This window comes from Hirundo rustica, chromosome 14 (assembly GCF_015227805.2).
Source record: "Hirundo rustica isolate bHirRus1 chromosome 14, bHirRus1.pri.v3, whole genome shotgun sequence".
Classification (NCBI taxonomy): Eukaryota; Metazoa; Chordata; class Aves; order Passeriformes; family Hirundinidae; genus Hirundo; species Hirundo rustica.
The window spans coordinates 14,163,422-14,184,427 of NC_053463.1; the positions used below are offsets into that span (position 1 = coordinate 14,163,422).

At 47.8% G+C, this 21,006-nt stretch overlaps 1 protein-coding gene across 5 annotated transcripts in view; it reads right to left on the reverse strand.

The window, feature by feature from the left end:
• Positions 1-6,646: 6,646 nt before the first annotated feature.
• The window catches only part of SLIT3 (slit guidance ligand 3), a 519,844-nt gene continuing 505,484 nt past the window's right edge, over positions 6,647-21,006 (reverse strand). For all 5 annotated transcript variants that reach the window (XM_058422439.1, XM_058422441.1, XM_058422440.1 and 2 more), the window contains 4 exons: positions 16,304-16,458; positions 13,825-14,110; positions 11,497-11,705; positions 6,647-9,978 (listed from right to left, as the gene is read on the reverse strand). In XM_058422439.1, the coding sequence (XP_058278422.1) occupies positions 9,740-9,978; positions 11,497-11,705; positions 13,825-14,110; positions 16,304-16,458 (889 nt within the window). In that variant the 3' untranslated portion in view covers positions 6,647-9,739. The remainder of the gene's footprint in view (positions 9,979-11,496; positions 11,706-13,824; positions 14,111-16,303; positions 16,459-21,006) is intronic.

Sequence of the window (21,006 nt, forward strand, 5' to 3'; positions counted from 1 at the left end):
CTGGTGCAACAGGCTGATGTTTAATCACACGATCAGTTAGGGTGGAAGATACTTCTGAGATCATTGAGTCCAGCCTAGGACCGAACACCACCATATTAGACCAGAGCACTGAATGACATGTCCGGTCTTCCCTTAACCACCTCCAGGGACAGCCCATTCCAATATCTAGTCTTTCTGTGAAGAAATTCCTCATGACATACAGCCTCCCGTGGTGGAGGTTGAGGCCATTCCCTGTTCCCTGGGAGCAGAGCCCTATCCCCTGGCTGTCCCCTCCTGTCAGGGACTTGTCCCGAGCCACAAGGTTCCCTTTCCCAGCTCTGAGCCCCTTTCCCAGCTCCCTCAGCCGCTCCTGGGGCTCCAGACCCATCCCCACCTCCATTCCCTTAACTCGCTCCTGCTCCTCAATGTCCTTCCTGAACCTGGGACCCAGAGCTGGACACAGCCTTGAGGCGCCAGCACAGGAGGACAATCAGTGCCCTGGTCCTGTTGGTCACACTGCTCCTGACACAGGCCAGGATGTCACTGGGCACCCACAGGCTCATTCTCAGTACACAAAGGTATGAGCAGAGTCAGACCATGTCACACCTCCGCCAAGGGCTGTGGAGTCTCTCCTGACACTCTGCAGCCAGAGGGAAGCCCACCGCCAGTGGTGGTGGTGAGGTCTCCCACCTACTGCTCACAACCCTGGCCTTTCCAGCAAGAATTCACAATGGTTTATTTTCCACTTCCTCCCCTCTGCTTTGTGATAAAGTGCCATGTAATTATAGATCAGTTACTGCGACCTAGGATGAACCAAAAAAGCTCTAGTCTAGGAAGAGGATTTGGGCACAATATCTGTCTTGGAAGCTGAAGTTTCTTTGTGTCTGGAGTTTAGCTTTGGCAAAAGTCTCTTTTGAAGTAACCATTCACAAACCAAGGAACGACTGAATGCTCAGCTTCTTGGGCATGAGGTTTACTCACAAACTTGTTCTGTAAGGACAGCAACTGCATCTTTTCACCCTCCATTCCCCCACTGCTCCTAAACATGTAAAACCTGTTGTATATTTATTGTTCATTTTAATCCAGAATCTTACATTAAAAAGCTGAAGTTCTCATGTGGATGCCCTTTCCCATATCATGTTTCCTTTCTGAAATATCTGTATTTGGAAAACTTACTCATAATTTTGCTACGTGTTCATTTCTCATCCTTTAAAGGAAGTTCAGAGTGCATTAGCAAGGCTACAGAACTTCTCTGTTTCTGTAGACTACATGCAATTGTGGAAATTCTGTGTGTTAAAGTGAGGAAATTTTGGTGTGGTTTGTGGTTTTTCACTGCAATGTAGTTTGCTATTGAAACATTAAGCACAAGCATTTACATAGGTGTTAGGGAATACAAGAATTTAGCTGCTACCTGGAAGTTAACTTGCTCATAAATATACACAATGATTGGAAAAGGGTCTTTAATTTCCTGCCTGTCACTAAACTGTGCAGTGTGGAATGTTTGGTGTAAAATGAGCTATCTGGTGTCTTGCAGACATTTCAGGTTGGATTGAGGAAAACAGATCTGCAGGGAGATTTTTTTATTACCTTAATTCTGAGGCTTTTTTTTTTCCTTCTTCTTTTTTTTCTTTTTTTTTTTTTTTTTCCCCAGCACTGACACTCTGTTTCCTACACACCTTCTAACTCTAGAGGAAATGAAATACCATCCCTGGGAAGTGCTGGTAATAAATATATACATGCAACCCAGAAAAATAAGAAAAAAACAGACAACCTGACAGCTGTCTGATTCCTGCTGTCTTAAAACAGGCAGAAAAGCCCCTGACCCAGACTTTCAATGAGGAAATGATAACTCTCCCTTTTCAGCAATGCAGATTCACTGACTGCTTTCCCAGCCTCTGACTCTGCCAGGGACAAAAATGCATATTTTGTGTATGGATTTTAGGAGCGAGTTCTGAATTTTAATACACTGGATGCCCACTTTAGCTGTTGTATCAAGCAAACCCTCTTAACTCATCTCCTCATGTGAAAAATTGGAACAGATAAAGGGCTCTATGATAATGAATGAGCTAAGGGCTGTTCAGTTACAAACAAGATCAGCAAATCTGAAGTTTCGGTTTCTTCTCAATAAGCTGCAGTGTTTTATCTGATTGTCACAGCTAAGACAGAATATGTGAAATAAAGCCTCAAAAAATGAAACTGAGATCAATGCTCACCTATCTTTAGTCCATCTCAGAGCAGAGGTTTAGTTCAAACTGGAAGTTTAACACAGGTCTGTGAGAGGCTCAGAACATTCATTAATTTGCAGAGCAATTGATTTATGAGTTATGAGCACTTTGAGACTGGAGTTATTTGTATGTCAGTCAACATGCTGCTTGGAATAGCCCCTAAGAATAAATAAATCTGAAGGTGAATGTATAACTTTGTAGAAATATGTGTGTGTACATATATATACATACACACACTTATATAATTATTGGGAATGAAACCAGATGAGAGGATTCTATATGAATGATATACCTGAAGGCAAAGACTTTTTTAAAACCAGCATTACTGAGGTGAAATGAAAATTGTTTCATTGCTATATAAGAGCCTCATTTATTTATTGGTGTCACCAACTTAGCCTGTCTTGGTGCCATAAATCACACTTTGGTGTTTATCTCAACATAATAAATAAGAAAAATATTAACCACCCCCCACCCCCAACAGTTCAATGAGTGCTTTACCAGGAGAAACTAGGGCAGGTTAAGAGATGCAAAATATGCTGGTGTGTAATTAAGGAAGTGTAAGCTGCTTTATAAGAACTGCCTGTTGTGCCTGCTCTTATCACATGTTCGGTGAAAGCCTGATATTATCTCATGTGCTGCAAAGTTCCCACCTAAATTACCTTGTGGTATTTGGTTCCTGTAACCTTGCTCTGCAAGAAGTGTCCAAGGAGGGCTGAGGCTTTTGCCTGTCGAGGTTTAACCCCAGCCAGCAGTCAAACCCCTCACATCCACTCCCTCGCTCCTCTGTCAGCAGGACTGGGGAAAGAACTAGAAGGGTAAAAGCGAAAAAACTCTTGGAATAAGTTTTATCAGGAAAGTAAAAGGTGTGCATGCAAGCAAAGCAAAACAAGGAATGAATTCACTGCTTCCCATGGTTGGGGGGAGGGTGCTCAGCCATCTCCAGGGGACCAGGACTCCATCACATGTGACAGTGACTTGAGAAGACAAACACCATCACTCCAAACATCCCCCCTTCCTCCAGCAGAGGAGCTGGTTAAATGCTGCTGGTGCAAGATCAGCTGGAGGGCTGGACCACTGAAAATGCCCTGATTCCCTGTCAGTTTTGAGCTATCCCCTGAACACTCATTTACCTGCTTTCCTCCCTCCTACACCTCAGAGGTAGGATGTGCACTGTTCCTCCCCAGATAAGACACAACCTTGTAAAAGATTATTTTTGAAGAAAAGGAGTGATCCCTGTGCCATGGGGACAAACCTCAGAGACAAGTCAGAGAAGGCACTGTCATCCCTAGACTACCTCGAGCATCACTGTACTTTGAAAGCTCAGAAGCCCTGGGAAAGCAGAAGGTCAAAAGATCACAGAGGAACAAGATGCAAAGCTGTGCAAGTCTCGCAGCAAGCTCTGTTCCTCCTGCTTGTGAGACTGCGGGGTGCCCCCTGCATCACGGGATAAGTGTGAGCTCCTCATACTAACAGGGACTGCTTGTACTGCCCGTGTGCTCCGTTCCATGCCTGAGGAGTTTCTTGCTGCCTGCAGGGCTCTCAGAGGGTGAAGGTGCTCGGAGGAGCAGCTGTGCTTTCTTCACAGACAAGAGGTATCACAGGCTGTGGGGGGCTGCGCCTGACAGCTTGGAGACCCTGCTGGGTAATGAACTCTGCAAGCATGCAGTGCTTTTGCCTCGGTGTGTGTGAGCAAACAGCAGCAGAATTGGGGTAGAAACAGCAGAATCAGTTGTTATTCCATAAGGTGCTAGCATGGAAATAATCAACAGCAGCAGTGTGACACTGACGTCAGACCAGTGTCCTGAGGCTGCCACAGTGAAGAGGCACAAGCTGTCCCATATGCCAGCACATGGAGCCCTTGTCCTGCTGCCAGGGATGGTGCTGATGAAGTGTTGGGCACCCTTAGGTCTCACATGGTCTCTTGGGGCTCAGCAGGGTCACCCTTCTGGCTGCCAGTTCATGTACTTTCCTGGGGTAAAGCCACAGTGATTCCATGCCATGTTGTGGGGACAGCAGGGACTCCTGTTATCACAGGTGAACAACACTAAGAGGTTGATGGCTCAGGATCCTGGGAAGTTATTATTTAAAACTTCCCAGAAAATCACATGTACCTCTGCTCCTGTAATGAGCAGCTGAGGACTCTGCACTTGTCTAGTTTGGAGGAAGGGAGACTGAGGGGTGACCTCCTTGCACTCTGCACTTCCTCCGAGGAGGAGACATGGAGAGGGAAGCGCTGAGCTTTTCTCCCCAGGATCCAGACAGCAGGCATGGGAAGGATTCAGTGCTGCACCAGGGAGGTTTACACAGGACATGAAGGAGCATTTCTTTGTGGAAAGCCTACAAAAGGCTTCCTGGAGAGGAGTCATACCCCAGGCCTGGCAGCGCTTGAGGCATTTGGACAGCGCCCTCAACAACGGGCTATGACTCCGTCAGCCCTGACTTGCTCAGGCAGTTGGACCAAAGAGCTGTTGTGGGTCCCTTTCCACTGAAATATTCCATTCCATTCCATTCCATGCCGTTCCATGCCATGCCGTTCCATGCCATGCCGTTCCATGCCATTCCATGCCATGCCGTTCCATGCCATGCCATGCCGTTCCATGCCATGCCATGCCGTTCCATGCCATGCCGTTCCATTCCATGCCATGCCGTTCCATGCCATGCCATGCCGTTCCATGCCATGCCATGCCGTTCCATGCCATGCCATGCCGTTCCATGCCATGCCGTTCCATTCCATGCCATGCCGTTCCATGCCATGCCATGCCGTTCCATGCCATGCCATGCCGTTCCATTCCATGCCGTTCCATTCCATTCCATGCCATGCCGTTCCATTCCATTCCATGCCATGCCGTTCCATTCCATGCCATGCCATGCCATTCCAAGCCATGCCATTCCATTCCATGCCGTTCCATTCCATGCCATGCCATGCCATTCCATGCCATGCCATGCCGTTCCATGCCGTTCCGGACGGGCCGCCCTGCCGCGCCACCTGCTGGCCGACCCCGTTCACTCCGCTGTCCTCGAAAGCGGCGGGGCCCATCCTGGAACACATCTGGAACACATCTGGAAAACATCCTGGCTCCGCGCGCACACAGAACGACACCGGACCGGCCACCCAGTGTAACACCTCTCTGGGCCTTAAACCAAGGCATCGGGACTACCTTGGGCTCGGCAAAGCTGAGCCCAGCCCGCTGAACCTCAGGGCTGCCTGCTGTAAGCTGGAGTAGAGACTGGGAGGTTACTCCTAGAAGAGGTCACAAGGACCAGAAGTGACAGGACCCCAAGGAAGAATGCAAACCCCACAGCCAAGCACGGTGCAACCAGCAGCTCCATCCAGCTATTCCGTGCCGACTGGAAAACACAGAGATAATGGAACATGGGCTAGACTGTTTCCTTGTTTGCCTCGTACCAACGGCAGATAAGCGGTACCTGGGGCAGTGCAAGCAACAGCACAAACAGGAGCGTTGTATCCTCAGGCTGCAGTTCCTTGAGTGCCTCCTCAGAAACCCCCAAGCTGCACAGCCACAACCAGAGCAATACAAATAAACTTGAGCAAACCAAAGCAGCCGCTACCCAGACATTTTTGAACACTTCCCTGCTAGCTTTTTTAGTGGGCTCAGCTGGGTTTGCTTTAGGTGAAAATGCTACCATCTGCTACAATTATGTAATTAACCTTCATAGTTCAGACTTAATGATGCTCATTAAGGTTGAGTGTTTTTATTGGCTAACTGCTGTCACCAGTTTTGCGTGGAACTGCAAAGGCAACTCTTAAGGGCCGTAGTTTGAAGCATAATTAGCAATATGTGAGTGTTGCACAGGGGCATGGGTGAGGGAAGGCAGAGGACTAGGTGGGAGCTTCATTTTATTCTATGTTAAGGCTGGAATGCAATGAATAGCAGAAGTCTGTTACTGCTGGGTCACTAATAATAAATAATCAGCTACAGCAGTGTGGCAGCAGATTTGGAGTGTTTGTGTGTCAGGACATCACAGGATCTCTTCCATCCACGGTTGGCTGTGTGACTTCCATTTCCTTAGCCTTACCTCCTCCAGCTCCATTCCCACTATTTCTTCATTTATTCTAACATTAATTAATGAGTGTGTTCTTGCTGCAGGCCTTTCTCAAACAGTTTAAAAAATGTAGCAAATAAAGTTTTTAATTAAATAAAACCCCCAGGATTAAAAACTATGTGGCTTAATTTCCCTGTGCATATAAGACTCCTAAAATATTAGGCCATGATGCCATAGAAATTTGTAACTAGTGTACATACCACCTTTCACTACAGCTGTTCTCTGGCTTTGTCCAAGAGGAAAGCCTGTAGTTTGCCCATCATTTCCTGTGACACATTTCCTCATGGACACTGAAGGTTGGACTCAATACCTCAAACACACAGAGAAATAATCTGCATCACGAGGTGTTACAATCTTCCATAACCCAACAATTTATTTAAACTTACATCACAATGAGAATCTAATAATAAAATACATCAGTTCACACCAGTCTGCATTGCCATTTTTAAAGGGTAAGCATCTTTCTTCACTTTATATTAAAACTTTCTGGAGGTAAAATCTACTGCATTGTACCCACAGTTCTTGAAATCTATTGTAACATTAGTCAGGTTACAAAGGAACTTTCAGAGCTAACTACATTTCAGTTAACCTCACATTTTTGGCACATCTGAATGCTTTTTTTATTTTCTTCTTAAAATAATTCTATAGCAATTAGAGAATCATGGACATAAAGCATCACTATCCAGTGGCAGGTGCTGCCTAAAAGCATACAAAAATTGCATCATTTGGTTACAAAATAGATGTTTTCTTAGTTCTTTACCCCAACGCTTAACACTGAAGTGCCATGACAGAAAAGGGCCAGGAACAGGGCCGGCCTTGCTGAGTTGTTGCTGGTCCCTTTGCTGCAAGGCTTGGCTTAAGAAAATCCCAGAGTGATGTGTTAACAAGACGTTGATGGCTTTTGCCTCGCCAGGCCATTGCTTTCAAGGCACCCTGCAGCAGGTGCGGGGCCACCCGTAAATGTCACCCTCTTTCTCACGGTGCTGCTGCTCAAGTGACAGAGTGAACCCAGGTTTGGACAGGTTCAAGAGGGGCCGTGTTTCGGCAGGCTTTGGCAGTCGAGTGGCTACAAATCTGAGGGCTGGTGAGCCACTGCTAGGCTGCATTTCTTCTGCCTGACCACAGCAGCTGCTTCTTTAGAAATTAGAATATTTTTAAGCAGGAATGAAACATTAATGGCAGTAGCGTGCCTGGCACATATTTGAACAAGTGTTTGTAGTTACTTGAATGAATTTTTAAAATGTGTAGGTTGTGGTTTAGGTGATTTTTGTCGTACACCACAAACCCCAGCTGCTATGAGCTTCTGATGTTAAACTGAAAATAAAAAGCAGTCCATGGTACTTGCAACCAGGGTTAGTTTTTCCTGGCTTTTGGGCTGTACTGTATCAGTCAGAGTCTGGCTCTGACTGATTAAGCAGTGATTGTTTTATGTTTCACTGATAGCTAGCCAGCTCCATGTACTGATATTTATTTTGATGATTTTTTTGAGATGGCTGTTACATTGGTTATGTCCCTTCTGCTCACATTGCTCTGGTCACAACAGAGAAATGTGAATGAACTGCTGCAATTAAGAAGAGACTGACACAGCAGAAGAACAGTAAGCATGTTACAGCTTTCCTGCTGTATTATATCTAGATGGTTTGTTCATTTTAGTGGGAAATAAACAATTCTACTTGTCATTACAGGATTGCATTCTGTACATCCTTCCAAAGCCCAAATCAAACCAAAGTCCCATTTTGTTGATTCAACTTTCCTACTCATCCTTTGCTGAATCCTTGATCTGAAAGCCTTTTGGTGACAGCAGTAAGCATTCCCAGAAGGACTTTATGGCTGCTAGGAAGCATCTCTGACTGCCTTTCTTTGAGACAGAGAACTTGAAGAAAGGATCATAATACTTAATCCATTAGAGAAAGAAAGGAATTACACAGACAATAGAACAATTGCTGATGGGGATGTTTGAAACTTACAGTAAGAGAAAATTCAAGGTATCCATGGTGCTCTTTACACGTACATCCTGACCCTGAAAGGCAACTCTGACAAAAACCCTTCAAAAACCAAACTCACTCCCAGAGTCAATTTTCCCCTCACATCCACAGTGAGAATTCATCCCTGCATTGATTTCCATTTCCTACTCAGCAGTTGCTCTGAACACAGCTCAGGTGAGCGTGGGGGTCCTTCAGGAGTGCAGGACACGGAGCAGAGCTTTGGCTGAGCAGGGCAGGCTGCACTGGGTGGAGCTGGGACACCTGTCCCTGCGCAGGACAGCACTGCTGGGGCAGACAGGCGTCAGCTGAATACCTTCACGTGGATTTAGTGCAACTTCTGCTCGCTTGGGAAGCTGTGGGGAAGCAGGCAGCTGCTCAGAGCCAGCGAGTGGCTGAGCAGCAGCCACGGCCCAGCTCACACCCGTGGCTCGAGTGACAGTGGCAGTAAAAGCTGATACTCTGCAGGTGTGTTCTGGCACCTGCGGTATTTTCATGCTCTTTACAACCTTTGCAAGTTAAAGTGTCAAGGTGTGATAAACTATGTTAGCAGTGCATTCCTTAAGGTTCATATACAAAAAAGGGCTCAAGACTGGGAGCAAGAAGGCACAAAGTTGGGAAATAACATAGCTGAGGAGTTTACACAAAAGTACTATGTCATTTATTAGGCATCACTTAGCACTTATTTCACATTTTGCCCCCAAATTACCCCAAAGCAACAAAAATTTCTCCACTTCCTTTCCCTTCGCACCCTTCTTTTGGATAAAGCTGCCTGTGCTCTATAGATACAGTTGCTGCAGAATATAACGTGAACACAGATAAATACAACATACACAGCAAAAAATGTATAATAGTATTACAATAGTCAAATAATGGAATCAGCCTCAAGCTACGGCAGTGCCTGTGTGCTCCAGGGAACCAGTTCACGAACAGCAAGCGGGGCCACTGTACAGGAGCAAACCAGCATCGGCAGTGTTGGGAAGAGAAGGGGCTGGGGAGGCTCTTCGGGTGCCTGGATGCAGTCAGTCTCGGGGATCTGCTCACCTGGAACTCCCAAGCAGGGCCTCGGAGCTTTCTTCAGCCCGTATCAGTCCGGTGGCAGGTCCTTGGAACACCTTTACGTCTGTTCATTGTGCATACACATAAAGTCACCCCACGTTCCTCCTGTTAGGCTATGTTTTCTTTATATATATAATTTTTTTTTTTTTTTTAACCTTTTAGCTTTTGAAATTTTTTTTTCTTACAACCGTTAAAAAAGTTTCATGGTAAAAATAGCTCACTATATGATACATATACCCAAAGTGGTGCGATACTTTATATAATAAAAGATGAAAATAGTCACTTTCCATAATAAAAATAAGTTCTATTTTTTGCTTATTTTACAATATACTTAATAATTCTTTTCTTCTTCTTCACTCTGCAAGTAAATAGGTCCCATTTTGATAACGCTTCTGAGTCGATTAAAGTGGCAAGAGACCGGAGAATGGCTTATAAGCACTTTGAGCAGCCGCACTCCACGTATCTCTCCAGTTCTTCCGTGAAGGTGGAGCCATCCACGCACTGGAAGAAGTATTTCCTCCTCTTGCTGCGGAGGGGGACGCAGCAGTGCCCGCCGCCGCAGCTGCCGCGGCACTCCAGGCGCGGCACTTTGGAGGCCGTGGCGCACGAGGTGTAGCCCTGCTGCTTACGGACCACTTCCCGAACGATGTCTCCTTGGCAGAGGTTTTCTGTTGGGACAACGGAGATGGAAAGGAGTAAAAAATGCGGTAACTGTTTTTGCCAGATATTCGGCGCACATCAGCGAGCAGCCTTGGGTTCACAATGTGATTCAGTGGCCTGAGAAGAACCTTCATCTTTTATTGCTTTGTACCTGCCACCAAAACACAGCTTTGTCTAGGCAAATGTGTAATATCTGGTGCAAGGCCAAGGCCAAGCAGGCCTGCTGGCTTTGATCAGCAGCCTGGAAGCGTTTTAATGAATGCTGAGTGTTGAGTCCTGCAACACTCCTGCAAAGTAAGAATTAGTTTTTGTGAGGAGACAGATTGTGGGGTGACAGAGGGAGATGGTGCTGAAGAAAATCTTGCCCTTGATATATTGCAGCTATGGTAACTACCTGAGAGTGGGGGAACATCCTTGCCCTCACAGCTATGGGGTTGATAAAGAGTGAGTGAGCTGGCTGGGAGTTAGCTGGAGTCTGCTGGTTGTGCTGTGACAAGGAAGGGACAGGAGGGTGTGTGACGGGCAGAAAGGGTAAAACAGTGTACACAGGACAGACAGGGTTAGGTGGCTGTGCTAGGGACAGGAAGGAGCGAGCCAGAACTGGAGAAGAAGGAAAGAAAGAGCCAGAGCTGTGTGGAGCTACCGGTCAGATTTCAACAGAGATAAGGTATGAGAGACTTCTAGAGGGCAAGGTGCTGATGCTTGAAGCTTTCTGAAGTTTTATTGAAGCACTCTGAGTATTGTGGCTGTCTTGACAACCACAAGTTTTATCATGTCTGCTTCTCCAGAGCAGAGATCAGCCTGCTCTGTGTGACACCAGTGGTCTGGGATACCTGGAAGTGTCTGTGCTGTTCTGCAGTCCCTGTGCAGCAGCCAGATACATTTTGGTGATGGGCATTTGTAAAACTCGGGAAGTCTGTGGTTCATGCACAGGAAAGGGATAACCTAAATAAAAATAATATAATCCAGCTCCTTCCTTCTAGACAAGAACAAAAAAAAAAGGCAGAAAGGATGCAGTTAAAACTCAGTGAGTTTCCAGGGAATCTTTTCAGGTCATGGCAGGTCTGCCCTTGTAGGAAAGTCCAGCGTGATCTGTGGGATTGCCCTGGAAACCTGCCCAAGAAAGAGCAAGCTGAGAATCTTTCATATCACTTCATGTGAGCAGTTCCTCCTTGTAAGACCTCCCTTTCCCAGCAGTGCAAATAACTGATCCCTGCTTGCTGAGGGTAAACCTCACAACCTCTTCTTTAAACATCCCACCCAAATTCTGGGAGCAGCAAACCTTGAGGACTCAGGAGACAAAGAATAAAACTCCAGGTTCCATGTCCCCGTTTCTCTATGTGATAGCAGCTACCTACTTTTTACGTGCTGTTCTCCCTGTACTGCTCTGAAGGCTGGCTTAGCTTTATCTTCTATTTGCCATTCCCCCCAAGTCCGAGTGGCAGGGAAGAGAGGTGTAAAGCAGGTGTAAATTAGGTGTAAAGCAGGAATGTGGCAGCACAGCTCCCAGCCCGGGCCAAGCCTACCTCTGTCACAGAGCTCTCCGCTGTAGCCGGGGTCACATTCACAGTAGGGCTCCCCATGCTCCGAGACCTTACACTGCCCGTGGCTGCATTTCAAAGTCCTGCAGGGGCTTGAGGAGTTGTTCTTCTTGTCACAGTACATGCCCGTGTAGCCCTCCGTGCACTTACAGGTGTAAGCAGCGCCGGCTGCCGTGCACTTACCATGCACACACCTGCAGAAACAGAAGCATTTAGAGCTGGTCTTTGCTAGATGGGAGAGCTCCTTTCCCCAGAAATGTTTGGTTTTGGCATTTCTGCCCATTTAATTCCAGGACGCTAACCCAAAAACAACAGCTCAGTGTCAAACACTCTGGAGAAAACTGTGAGTTTTCAGTGAATACTGGAAAACGTTCAGAGAATACATTTGGAATTTGTGAATCTAAGTAGAAAGCATTAGGCTGTTCCACGAGCACAGACCAAGGCTTGCCATCCACGTGGGACAGCTCACATTTACAGCATCAGCACGTGGAACTAAGTGCCAACGATCAAGCTGCATGCCCAGGCTTCCTGAGCAGAGTTACTGTACAAATAATATCGGGTGATGAAAACCAGTGTGATAAATGAAGGTGTCTGTGGCAAAGCTATGCACAGACTTACCAGCGGGCAGCTGGAGTTGAGGGTTCCCTGGCTCCTGGGGTTTGCAGCGAGCTTTGGCATTTCCGAGGAACACCACAGGGTGGGGTGGTGATCCTTAACAAGTTCTGTGACACTGTCCCTACTTCTGGGACAGGGGCAGACTTGAAATGGGCTGAGAACAGCGAGGAAAGCAACTCTCCAGCCAAGGAAAATCTGTTCAGGCCTTATAAACCTTTGGCATAATGTTACTTGACATAAGACCATTATCTCTCTTATTTTTATTTTCTTTCTAGTACTTTAAAATTATTCCCTATTTATGTTGAATTTTTGTACATTTATTTTTTAAGCTTTAAATTATAAAGGACAGATTATAAGAGCAGTTTCAGTCAGATCCAGACATGCAAAATACTGTAATGAAGGGAGTCACAGTCTGTACAGAGCAGTATTTTCTGCCCCATGGAACAGAGGTCACCTGATCTTTCCAGGTGCATTTCCTCAGTGAGATTACTGTGAGTGTTGGAGGCCTGCCAGCAGGGCTCCACACCCCTGGATACACTGGACAGGGCTTTAGGGAGCCAAGGCTGAAATGATTCAGGAAAGGTGGGACAGTGTGAGAGCATTAAAAATACACACAGCTATGTTTCTTAGCAAGGGGCTATGTTCATGATTGCCTCACCCTCCCTGGACTATGAGAGAAACAATCCCTCACCATGTAAACATCTGGAACTCCCTTATTTTTCTCTGTCCAACCACAACAGCTTTGTGTTGACATTGGGAATTCAAGGAAACATTTGGGTCTTCATACCTTTGGTTTGTAAACTGTCAGGTGCTTTTCAACACCTTCCAGACTTCAGTACTTTGCAGAATTAGAACCAGAAGCAAGTTTAAAATTGTATCTTTGCCAGGTTAAATTTCTGAGAGTGATTATTCACTGCATTAATTTACCTGTCAAAAGTACGTGCTCGTGAAAAGTGCCTTCCAAGACAGCAAATGAAGGAACTTCTAAAACAAAAGTACTTCCATCTGCTTATGAAACAACACTGAAATATGCAGCCTGCTGCTCTGCACGGGACTGTTTCCTGTGTATTGGCCATAAGAAAGCTATTCATCCTGTGTTTCTGATGGAGATGTGGTTATTGAGCCTTTGAACTGTAAATACTTTACACTCACGCTCCCTTCACATGCAACACCACGCTATCCTTTAAACTTGCACTTTAAAGGGCTGTTTCAAAGTGTAATATTTAAGTCAACTATTTGGGAAATTTAAAACTGCTCACACTGGAGTGCATAATGGTCTTCAGGGAGTAAGTCTGAAGACTGGGCTCAGTATTGCTGGGAGTAAACCCCTAAAATGTGTACCTCCCACTCACAGGCAGCTCTACTCTGCATCCGTGCAGGCACTCACCTCCCGGGGCTAAGCCATGCCCATTAACAGGAGGTTTTGTATTTTAACGTATAGAGTCACAGCTGAAGGTATGAACTGCAGCAAAACACCTGAGCTGCTCCAGGACCATGAGCTCCTCTGGCAAGTCAGCAATGTCTGAACAAGAAGTGGAAACTGAGAACTGCCACAGATGCAGACTCACAACTGTCAATAACCTCACACGGGGACCCAGCACCTCCAAAATCAGTCAGATGCAGCCGTGCAAGATGAAACGTGAAATATGTATTAGCTGTAAAGCTTTCACCCTCCCACCAGCATTTGTTTGAGCTTACTTGTGGTTAAGACATGGATCTCCAATTTCCTGGTCGCACAGAGGGCCCATCCAGCCTGGGTGACATTCACAAATCACGCTCGTCTTCTCCAGGGATCGGCAAATCCCATGCTTGCAGATGTTACAGGACTTGCAGCCAGGAAGGACTCCCAGTGACTGCTGTGGTAAATCCTTGAAATCCTGCAGCTCGTTGTTGATTCTGACATCGTGAATGCACCCATGGAAACCATTTGGTGTCTTATCTGCACCCTGGCGCAGGGATGATAATCCAGTAGAGGTTGGGATCCCTTCAGATAAAAGCAAAAGGGGAAGGTTCACTTACACTTACAATGATAATATATAAATTATAATTGCTAAAGCTTCTTTTGTCACAGCCCCTTAAAATCTTTGAGTAACTCATTTGCATAAGACCTTTGTATGGTAGCAAAATCTCATTGTCCTCATTCTGGAAATGGAAAGAAAAAAATTAACTCACCCAATCTTCCGTAAGAAGTATGTGACCCCCCCAAAAAAAGAAAAACTAAATCTTTTTTGGGTGGTGGCCACATGTTCCTGTCCTTAGATAATGCTCCTTCTCTCTACAGTTTAATAGCAATTATTCTTCTGAAAGGTTTGAGAATGCCTTCATTTGTCAGCGGGGAGCATGCACCTCTGGGATGAAACAAGACAGTTTGGCTTCTCTGGGTCACAGTGTTAAGAGGGGGAGTGGTAAGAGTACATCCCAGGGAAAGTAGTGCAGGAAAACTCTAAAGACAGGGAACAGCATTTCAAGGGCCAGGCCAGGCCAAGGCCTTGTGGCGAGCACCTCCCATCTTGTTCTAGTGCTTGGAAGAGCTCACATGGCTGGATGGCCAGCAGGTTTTTTGGATGTTTTTTTATGCCTTCCCCACTGATGCCAGCTTGGACGTACAGCTGCATCAGCACAGGAAAGTGCGTCCATTTTCAGCCATTTGAGGCCTCTGAACTTCCTGTCCATAAGTAATGCCGCTGTTAAAGGTGGTCCTAAACCAAATCCAGCATCTGTTTAACTGTGTGTTAGGAGGAAAGTTGCTGGAACAGGTGATGTGGTTGTGAATTGGACAAAACTGTGAGGACCTGAAGGTTCAGGTCTGTGTTAACCTTACTGTAGGTCAGGAACAATTGCTCTGGGGTAATTTTGGCAACTAAATACTTTAAAATACTTCAACTAAACCACCTGCAGAGGAAGGGCAGCTGGCTTCCATGGGAGGGTCACACATGAAGACGTGGCACATGAAGAACAGGGAGGGCTGTTCTTCAGAGGAAGAACAAAGAAGCAAGAAGAATTTTAATAGGCAACAGCAAAAATCTTTACTGAGACCATGGATCATGGTAACCAACAGTCTTTCATTCCAGACCTGAGGTTTTTCCTGAGAATTTTTTAGAATTAGTATTGATCCACAATGCTCATCCATTAACAAAACTTTTCCAGGGGATTAGTTCCCAAGGTCCCTGTGTATAAATTGCTGCAGGATTGGTATCTTTTGTGCTGTGCTAAAGGGAGAAATTGTGATGGCCTCTGCACCAGCAGATTCTGTTTGATGCACAATGCTTTTTAATAGCCTGTGACATTCTTAATAGGAGCCAATTTTCGAAGTTCATCTCTGTACAAAGCAAGATTAGCCAGCTTTCTGTTTTACAAGGGCAATATTCAGGGTTCTTTTAGAAAAGTGATATTAAAAAAAATATTTAGAAAAGCCTTGACCAGCACCAACTGAAGCTGGTAGGAGTTTCTGCTATTGGCTTCAATGATATCATTAGAAAAGGCTCAAAGACTTTCTGAGCCCATTACCATTCTGCTGACTTTTGTATTTGGAATAGGCTGACTAAAAATTCAAGAACTCCATGTCACTGAAAGAAAGATTTCAACATTCAGTCCAGAATAGAACTAGGGGGCTTCTGGCAAAAACAATCCATTGGGCAGAGACCAGCCTTTGTTCTGTCTCTTGTAACCAGACACCTAATCAGTGGTATAGTCATCATTCTGGGCATTGTTCCCCACCCCATTTGGCCTCTTCTCCCTCCAGATTCAGTACTTAATGTGAAAAAATTTCTTAACTGAAGTTTGCTCAATTCTAGTATCTGTCTAAAACTGTGGCTTCAGTTTCCCTTGAGAAAACTATTAACCAAGGTGTTCTTAGCTTGTGCCAATATGTGTTTTAATCACACACCTCTTTCCCCCAATTTTTAGACTTCTATAAATCTTCCAGCAGAAATACTGCTCAGTTATGGTATATTTAAAGCTACTGACTATTGATTTGCTTTTTTTGCCATGATAATTTGTGATGCTCCCACTGATACTTCATCCATGACACCTTGGTGCCAGCCAGTTCTGGAACCTTCTCAAAGGCCAAGCAGGCTGTTTCTGCAGAGGCTGTGTGAGAACTCTCTCCATAGGATGGAAGATGATTTGCTTCTGAGAAAACATATTAAAACCTCAATTCCAGAGCAACTCACAGTACCTCCAATGTAGAGGGGTGTGTTGAGGCTGACAGAAGACTGTTTCTGGAGCTTTCCCAGACTCTTGGGAGCCCCCTTGTCCACCACCAGGTTCAGAGTTTGATTCAGCATCACGAGTTCCACACTATGAAACTGCCCATCATTAACTGTTTCCACACTGAAATGTAAGAGGAAAAAAAAAATAATTAGAAGATGAACAAAGAACAGCCTCTGCTTCTGTGGCATCTTATCCTGTGGTACACCTTGCACAGCACAGCTCTGGAGTGCTCTGGAGTTTGCAGCCGTGGTGTTCTCAGCATTTCCTCCAGCAGGGAGGTGCAGACTGACACTCAGCTGATCCTGTGCAGGCAGTACTGACACACGTGGAATGCTTCAGAGGCAGCTCACCAGAGAGCAGCCACTCCAGCTGCCTTTCCCCCGGGCAGAAAAGCAACTGTGTAGCTACAGGACACACTGGCTTTGGTGACCAAACGACCAAAAAATCCCATCCTGTGCTCTCAGCCACAGCTTGCTGCCCTCTGTCACCCTGAGGTGCTCATGGTGCAGCCTGGGTCACTGAAATAATTTCTTCTCACATGGGCAGTTTAAACTCAAATTATCTCACAAGGGTCAGGGGAGATTGCAGTTTAGGGTGAAACAGCAGAGGCCTTTGAAACGAGCATCTCCTCACAGCAGAAGTGTCTTGGAACTACGTACCAAGGAATAAGGACAGACTGAGGTTCTTAAAGCCAGAGAAGGAATTCAGGAGGTTTTGGCTTATAAATTACCAGTGTGCTTTGTTCAGTACCAGGCAATCCTACCTGAACACAAAGAAAAATGACTAATTGCTACTTCTTTTTGGGAAACATTGAGGTGTAGATTGAAGCTTGAAGATAAAACAGTAGGAATTGTTGGGTGGTGGGGCAGGGAGCAGACAGTCACCTGAGCAGACAAGATGTTAAAGTAGTGTGTATTTATTGCTTTGTTTTTAACACTGATTTTTCAGATGCATGAAGCCTGCAGAAACCTCCTAGTCTGCACCTTAAACCATCTGCACCTTCATCTCCTGTTCCCTCCCCCAGACATTAACAGGTGCAGTAGTATCATTCCATTTGTGTCACACTATAATTTTTTTTATTTTCAAGGCAGCTTCAGCTCCCAAAATTTTATGGTGCATGATGAAACTCTCTAAAACAACACGATGTTTTCATGCACTCCTGAAAGCAGGGAAGGGGCAAGGGTAGGATTGCCTGTTCTGGAGAAAAGAGGGTTTCAAACTGGGGTGGAAGTTGCAGATCTGATGGGATTTTCCAAGCGCTATAGGTGTAATTTAAAGGCACAGTATCTGTTCCATGTGCACTCAGGCACCAGGACATAATGACACCTGACAGCAGTAGTGGCTGGTCTGGAATCAGCCTGTGGGCTCTGTGAACTGCCCACATGCAGTGTTGCCTGTGAGCACCCTTTCCCAGATTCCTCCCTTCAGGCTGGGGGTGCTGCTGTGTGTGGATAATGACAGAACACACCAGCTTTGGGCATCCTGAGATACTGCTTGGACAACAGCCTGGATTTGGGGATGGTGCACAGTGTCAAAGTTTGGGTTTCTGCTCCTTCAAAAGGCCCATAAGCTCAGCATCCTCCCACAGAAGTCACAAATTCACAGGTCAGGTTCCTTTCAGGTGATTTGTAAATTTGCAAGGTCAATGTCTCTAAGCTGTTTACCCACACTTTCTTCACTGTTACTGGAGAGGAAGAGACACACTCATGTCTAAGGGTGAATCACCTTTTAGATGTGACCACCTCTCAGCCTAGATGACGTGCTGCCCATCTTTACTGCCCAGTCCTGCGGAACTGATGTGCAAGGCTATTACAAGCCCTGGAGATTACTGGAATTCAATTGTTGCTGGAAGAAGTTTCATTTTTATAGTGTTTTATGGTAGACCTGACACAACCAATTGTACTTGAGTGATGTCACGCAGGTGTTTCTGGGGGTGTGCTGTTTGAGAAGAGCACACTGCTGTTCCAGACTGGAGCTGACGTGCCTCTGCAGTGCTGCTCTCCCCATGGGTTTCTGGGATGAATCACGAGCACGCAGGCCTTCACAAGTTCATGCAAAGTTACACAGGTTGTAAGGTAACACACAGAAGTGTATGAGCACCATTACGGTGTGGCTTTACATAATCGAGTTCTGCCACAGAAAGGTTCCCAGGAAAGCTCTGCGGGCTTAATCACTCATTCCTGACCTGCAGAGAAGCACTGGGCTGTGGCTGCTGCCCATGTTCAAGATAGCGAGAAAGCCCTGGGGAGAACTCAAGAACCTGGAGCTGATGGTACAGTTCAAAGTATTTTCAAGAAAAAAACATAAAGGTTTGACACTGAACAAAAATGCAGACCCAGTTGGTCTGGCAGACACTCTGGATCAGAGCAGCTGTATCAGGGCCCCTGCAAGGGCAGTGAGTTGTGTGGGCCAGGATGAGGGGCAGAGGATGTGTGCTGGGCTCACTGCCCCAGGGGCTGAGCCTGTGCCCCTGGGAAGGGCAAGCCTGTCCCCACGGCACCCGAGTGCACTGCAGCGGGGCCACACCTCGAGCACAGCACTTCGTGGATTGGCAGCTTAAGTAAGTTAGGAAGCAGCTGGTCCAAACTTTGTGTTTAGATACTCTGGAATTCTGCTAAGTGTCTGCTGCGTTACGAGGAGCAGCTGTGCTGCGGCAACGTCGACTGGGTGATCCCTCTGTGCTCCCTGCTTATCTCACTGCTCTCTGCAATGCCAGATTCCCAGGGGGGAAGCTCTTGGACTTCCAGCTGAAAGGTGAGAGATAAATGGAAATGCACACGTGGAATTGTTAGTCTGTGCAGAACTGCCAATGAAAGGGAGAAGTGGAGCCAAACCCGAGGGGCTGTGAGAGCGCTGTGGAGGTGGGATGGCTGGCTGTAGGATAGGGAACCTTTCCCCAGGAGGATCAATAGCTGAAGATAACGCACAAACCACGTGGCTATCTGCAGAAGGCCAAGCTATGGCCATTTGTCAGAGGACAGCATTATCACATCTGGCAGGACTGGCTCTTCCCAGAGCCAGGATTTCACAGGCATTCATCACCTACTCTCCACAGGGTGTGCTTTTTCCAGATTACGCCTTGACTAGCAGGCAAACCGAAGTCTGTGAGCCCTGGGGATGGAAGCAGCCACCCCACACGGTGCTCATGCCTTTCAGCATACCCAGAGCTGGTATTTTTGTTGGAAAGGGAGTGAGAGGTCCCAGTCTTCAGGAACACACGGATGAGTATTACTCCGTTCTGATTCTTTTACTTTTTAACCCGGAATAAAATAATCTTTGCCTGAACTTTGAGAAACAAAGTAACTCACGGCCATCACCCAACACTACAGTTTTGTAAAGCAGATAAAGTTGAAACAGGCAAAGCACTCATTTGCTGTTTGAAAAGACACAGAGATATGATAGAAAAGCTGCATGTGGACAGCCAGGATGACAGGAAATCCCCAGCCAGCAGATACTTGTGTGAGAGCACTTACTGCTGCTGCTGCTGACGGAAAGGCATTCAGACGCCTTAGGATTCTGAGATGGAGACAACCGTGGGGGAGCGAGCAGCGGCGAGAGAAAAGCTGCGCGAACTCTGCTCGGAGCCTCATCGGCAGCCGGGCCTTTAGGAGCCCCGGCAATCGGCGGAGACAGCTGGAGACAGTGGCTTGGCCGCGGATGAAGGGCGGCGGCCACAGGCGCTGAGCAGCGCACGCTGCTGCGCTCCGCTCTCCAGCGGCGCCCCCGCCCCAGAGGGTCCTGTTAAAACCTTGGCTGAATTCTCACCGGGGATCGGGTGCTCTTCCTTCTGGAACTGCCCGCGGGATGGAGATACCCGCCTCGAGTCGGCATTGATGGGATTCCTCCGGCCACCCCGCACCGAGCTGCCCGCTCCGAACGTGGCGGGGTGCAGGCCGGGAATGCGGGGTGCGAATAGGGAAAGCGGGATATGGGCCAGGAAATCGAGATGAGAACCGGGAATGCGGGATATGGGCCGGGAATTCCGAGTGCGAGCCGGAGCGAGGGATGAGAGCCGGGAATGCGGTCGGGGAGCGCGGTGCAGCGGCGCGGACGGGCAGCAGAGGGCGCCGTGGCACCGCGAGCCGAGCGGGGACAGCGCCGCTGCCGCTCCCGGCCCTCACCCGGCCCGCTCCCTGCACCGCTCCCGGCCCTCACCCGGCCCGCTCCCGGCCCCCACCCGGCCCCGCTCCCGGCCCTCACCCGGCCCGCTCCCTGCACCGCTCCCGGCCCTCACCCGGCCCTCACCCGGCCCGCTCCCTGCCCCGCTCCCGGCCCTCACCCGGCCCGCTCCCTGCACCGCTCCCGGCCCTCACCCGGCCCGCTCCCTGCACCGCTCCCGGCCCTCACCCGGCCCGCTCCCTGCACCGCTCCCGGCCCTCACCCGGCCCCGCTCCCTGCCCCGCTCCCTGCCCCGCTCCCGGCCCTCACCCGGCCCCGCTCCCTGCCCCGCTCCCTGCCCCGCTCTCTGCCGCGCTCCCTGCCCCGCTCTCTGCCCCGCTCCCTGCCCCGCTCCCTGCCCCGCTCTCTGCCCCGCTCCCTGCCCCGCTCTCTGCTCCGCTCCCTGCCCCGCTCCCTGCCCCGCTCCCTGCCCCGCTCTCTGCCCCGCTCCCTGCCCCGCTCCCTGCCCCGCTCTCTGCTCCGCTCCCTGCCCCGCTCCCTGCCCCGCTC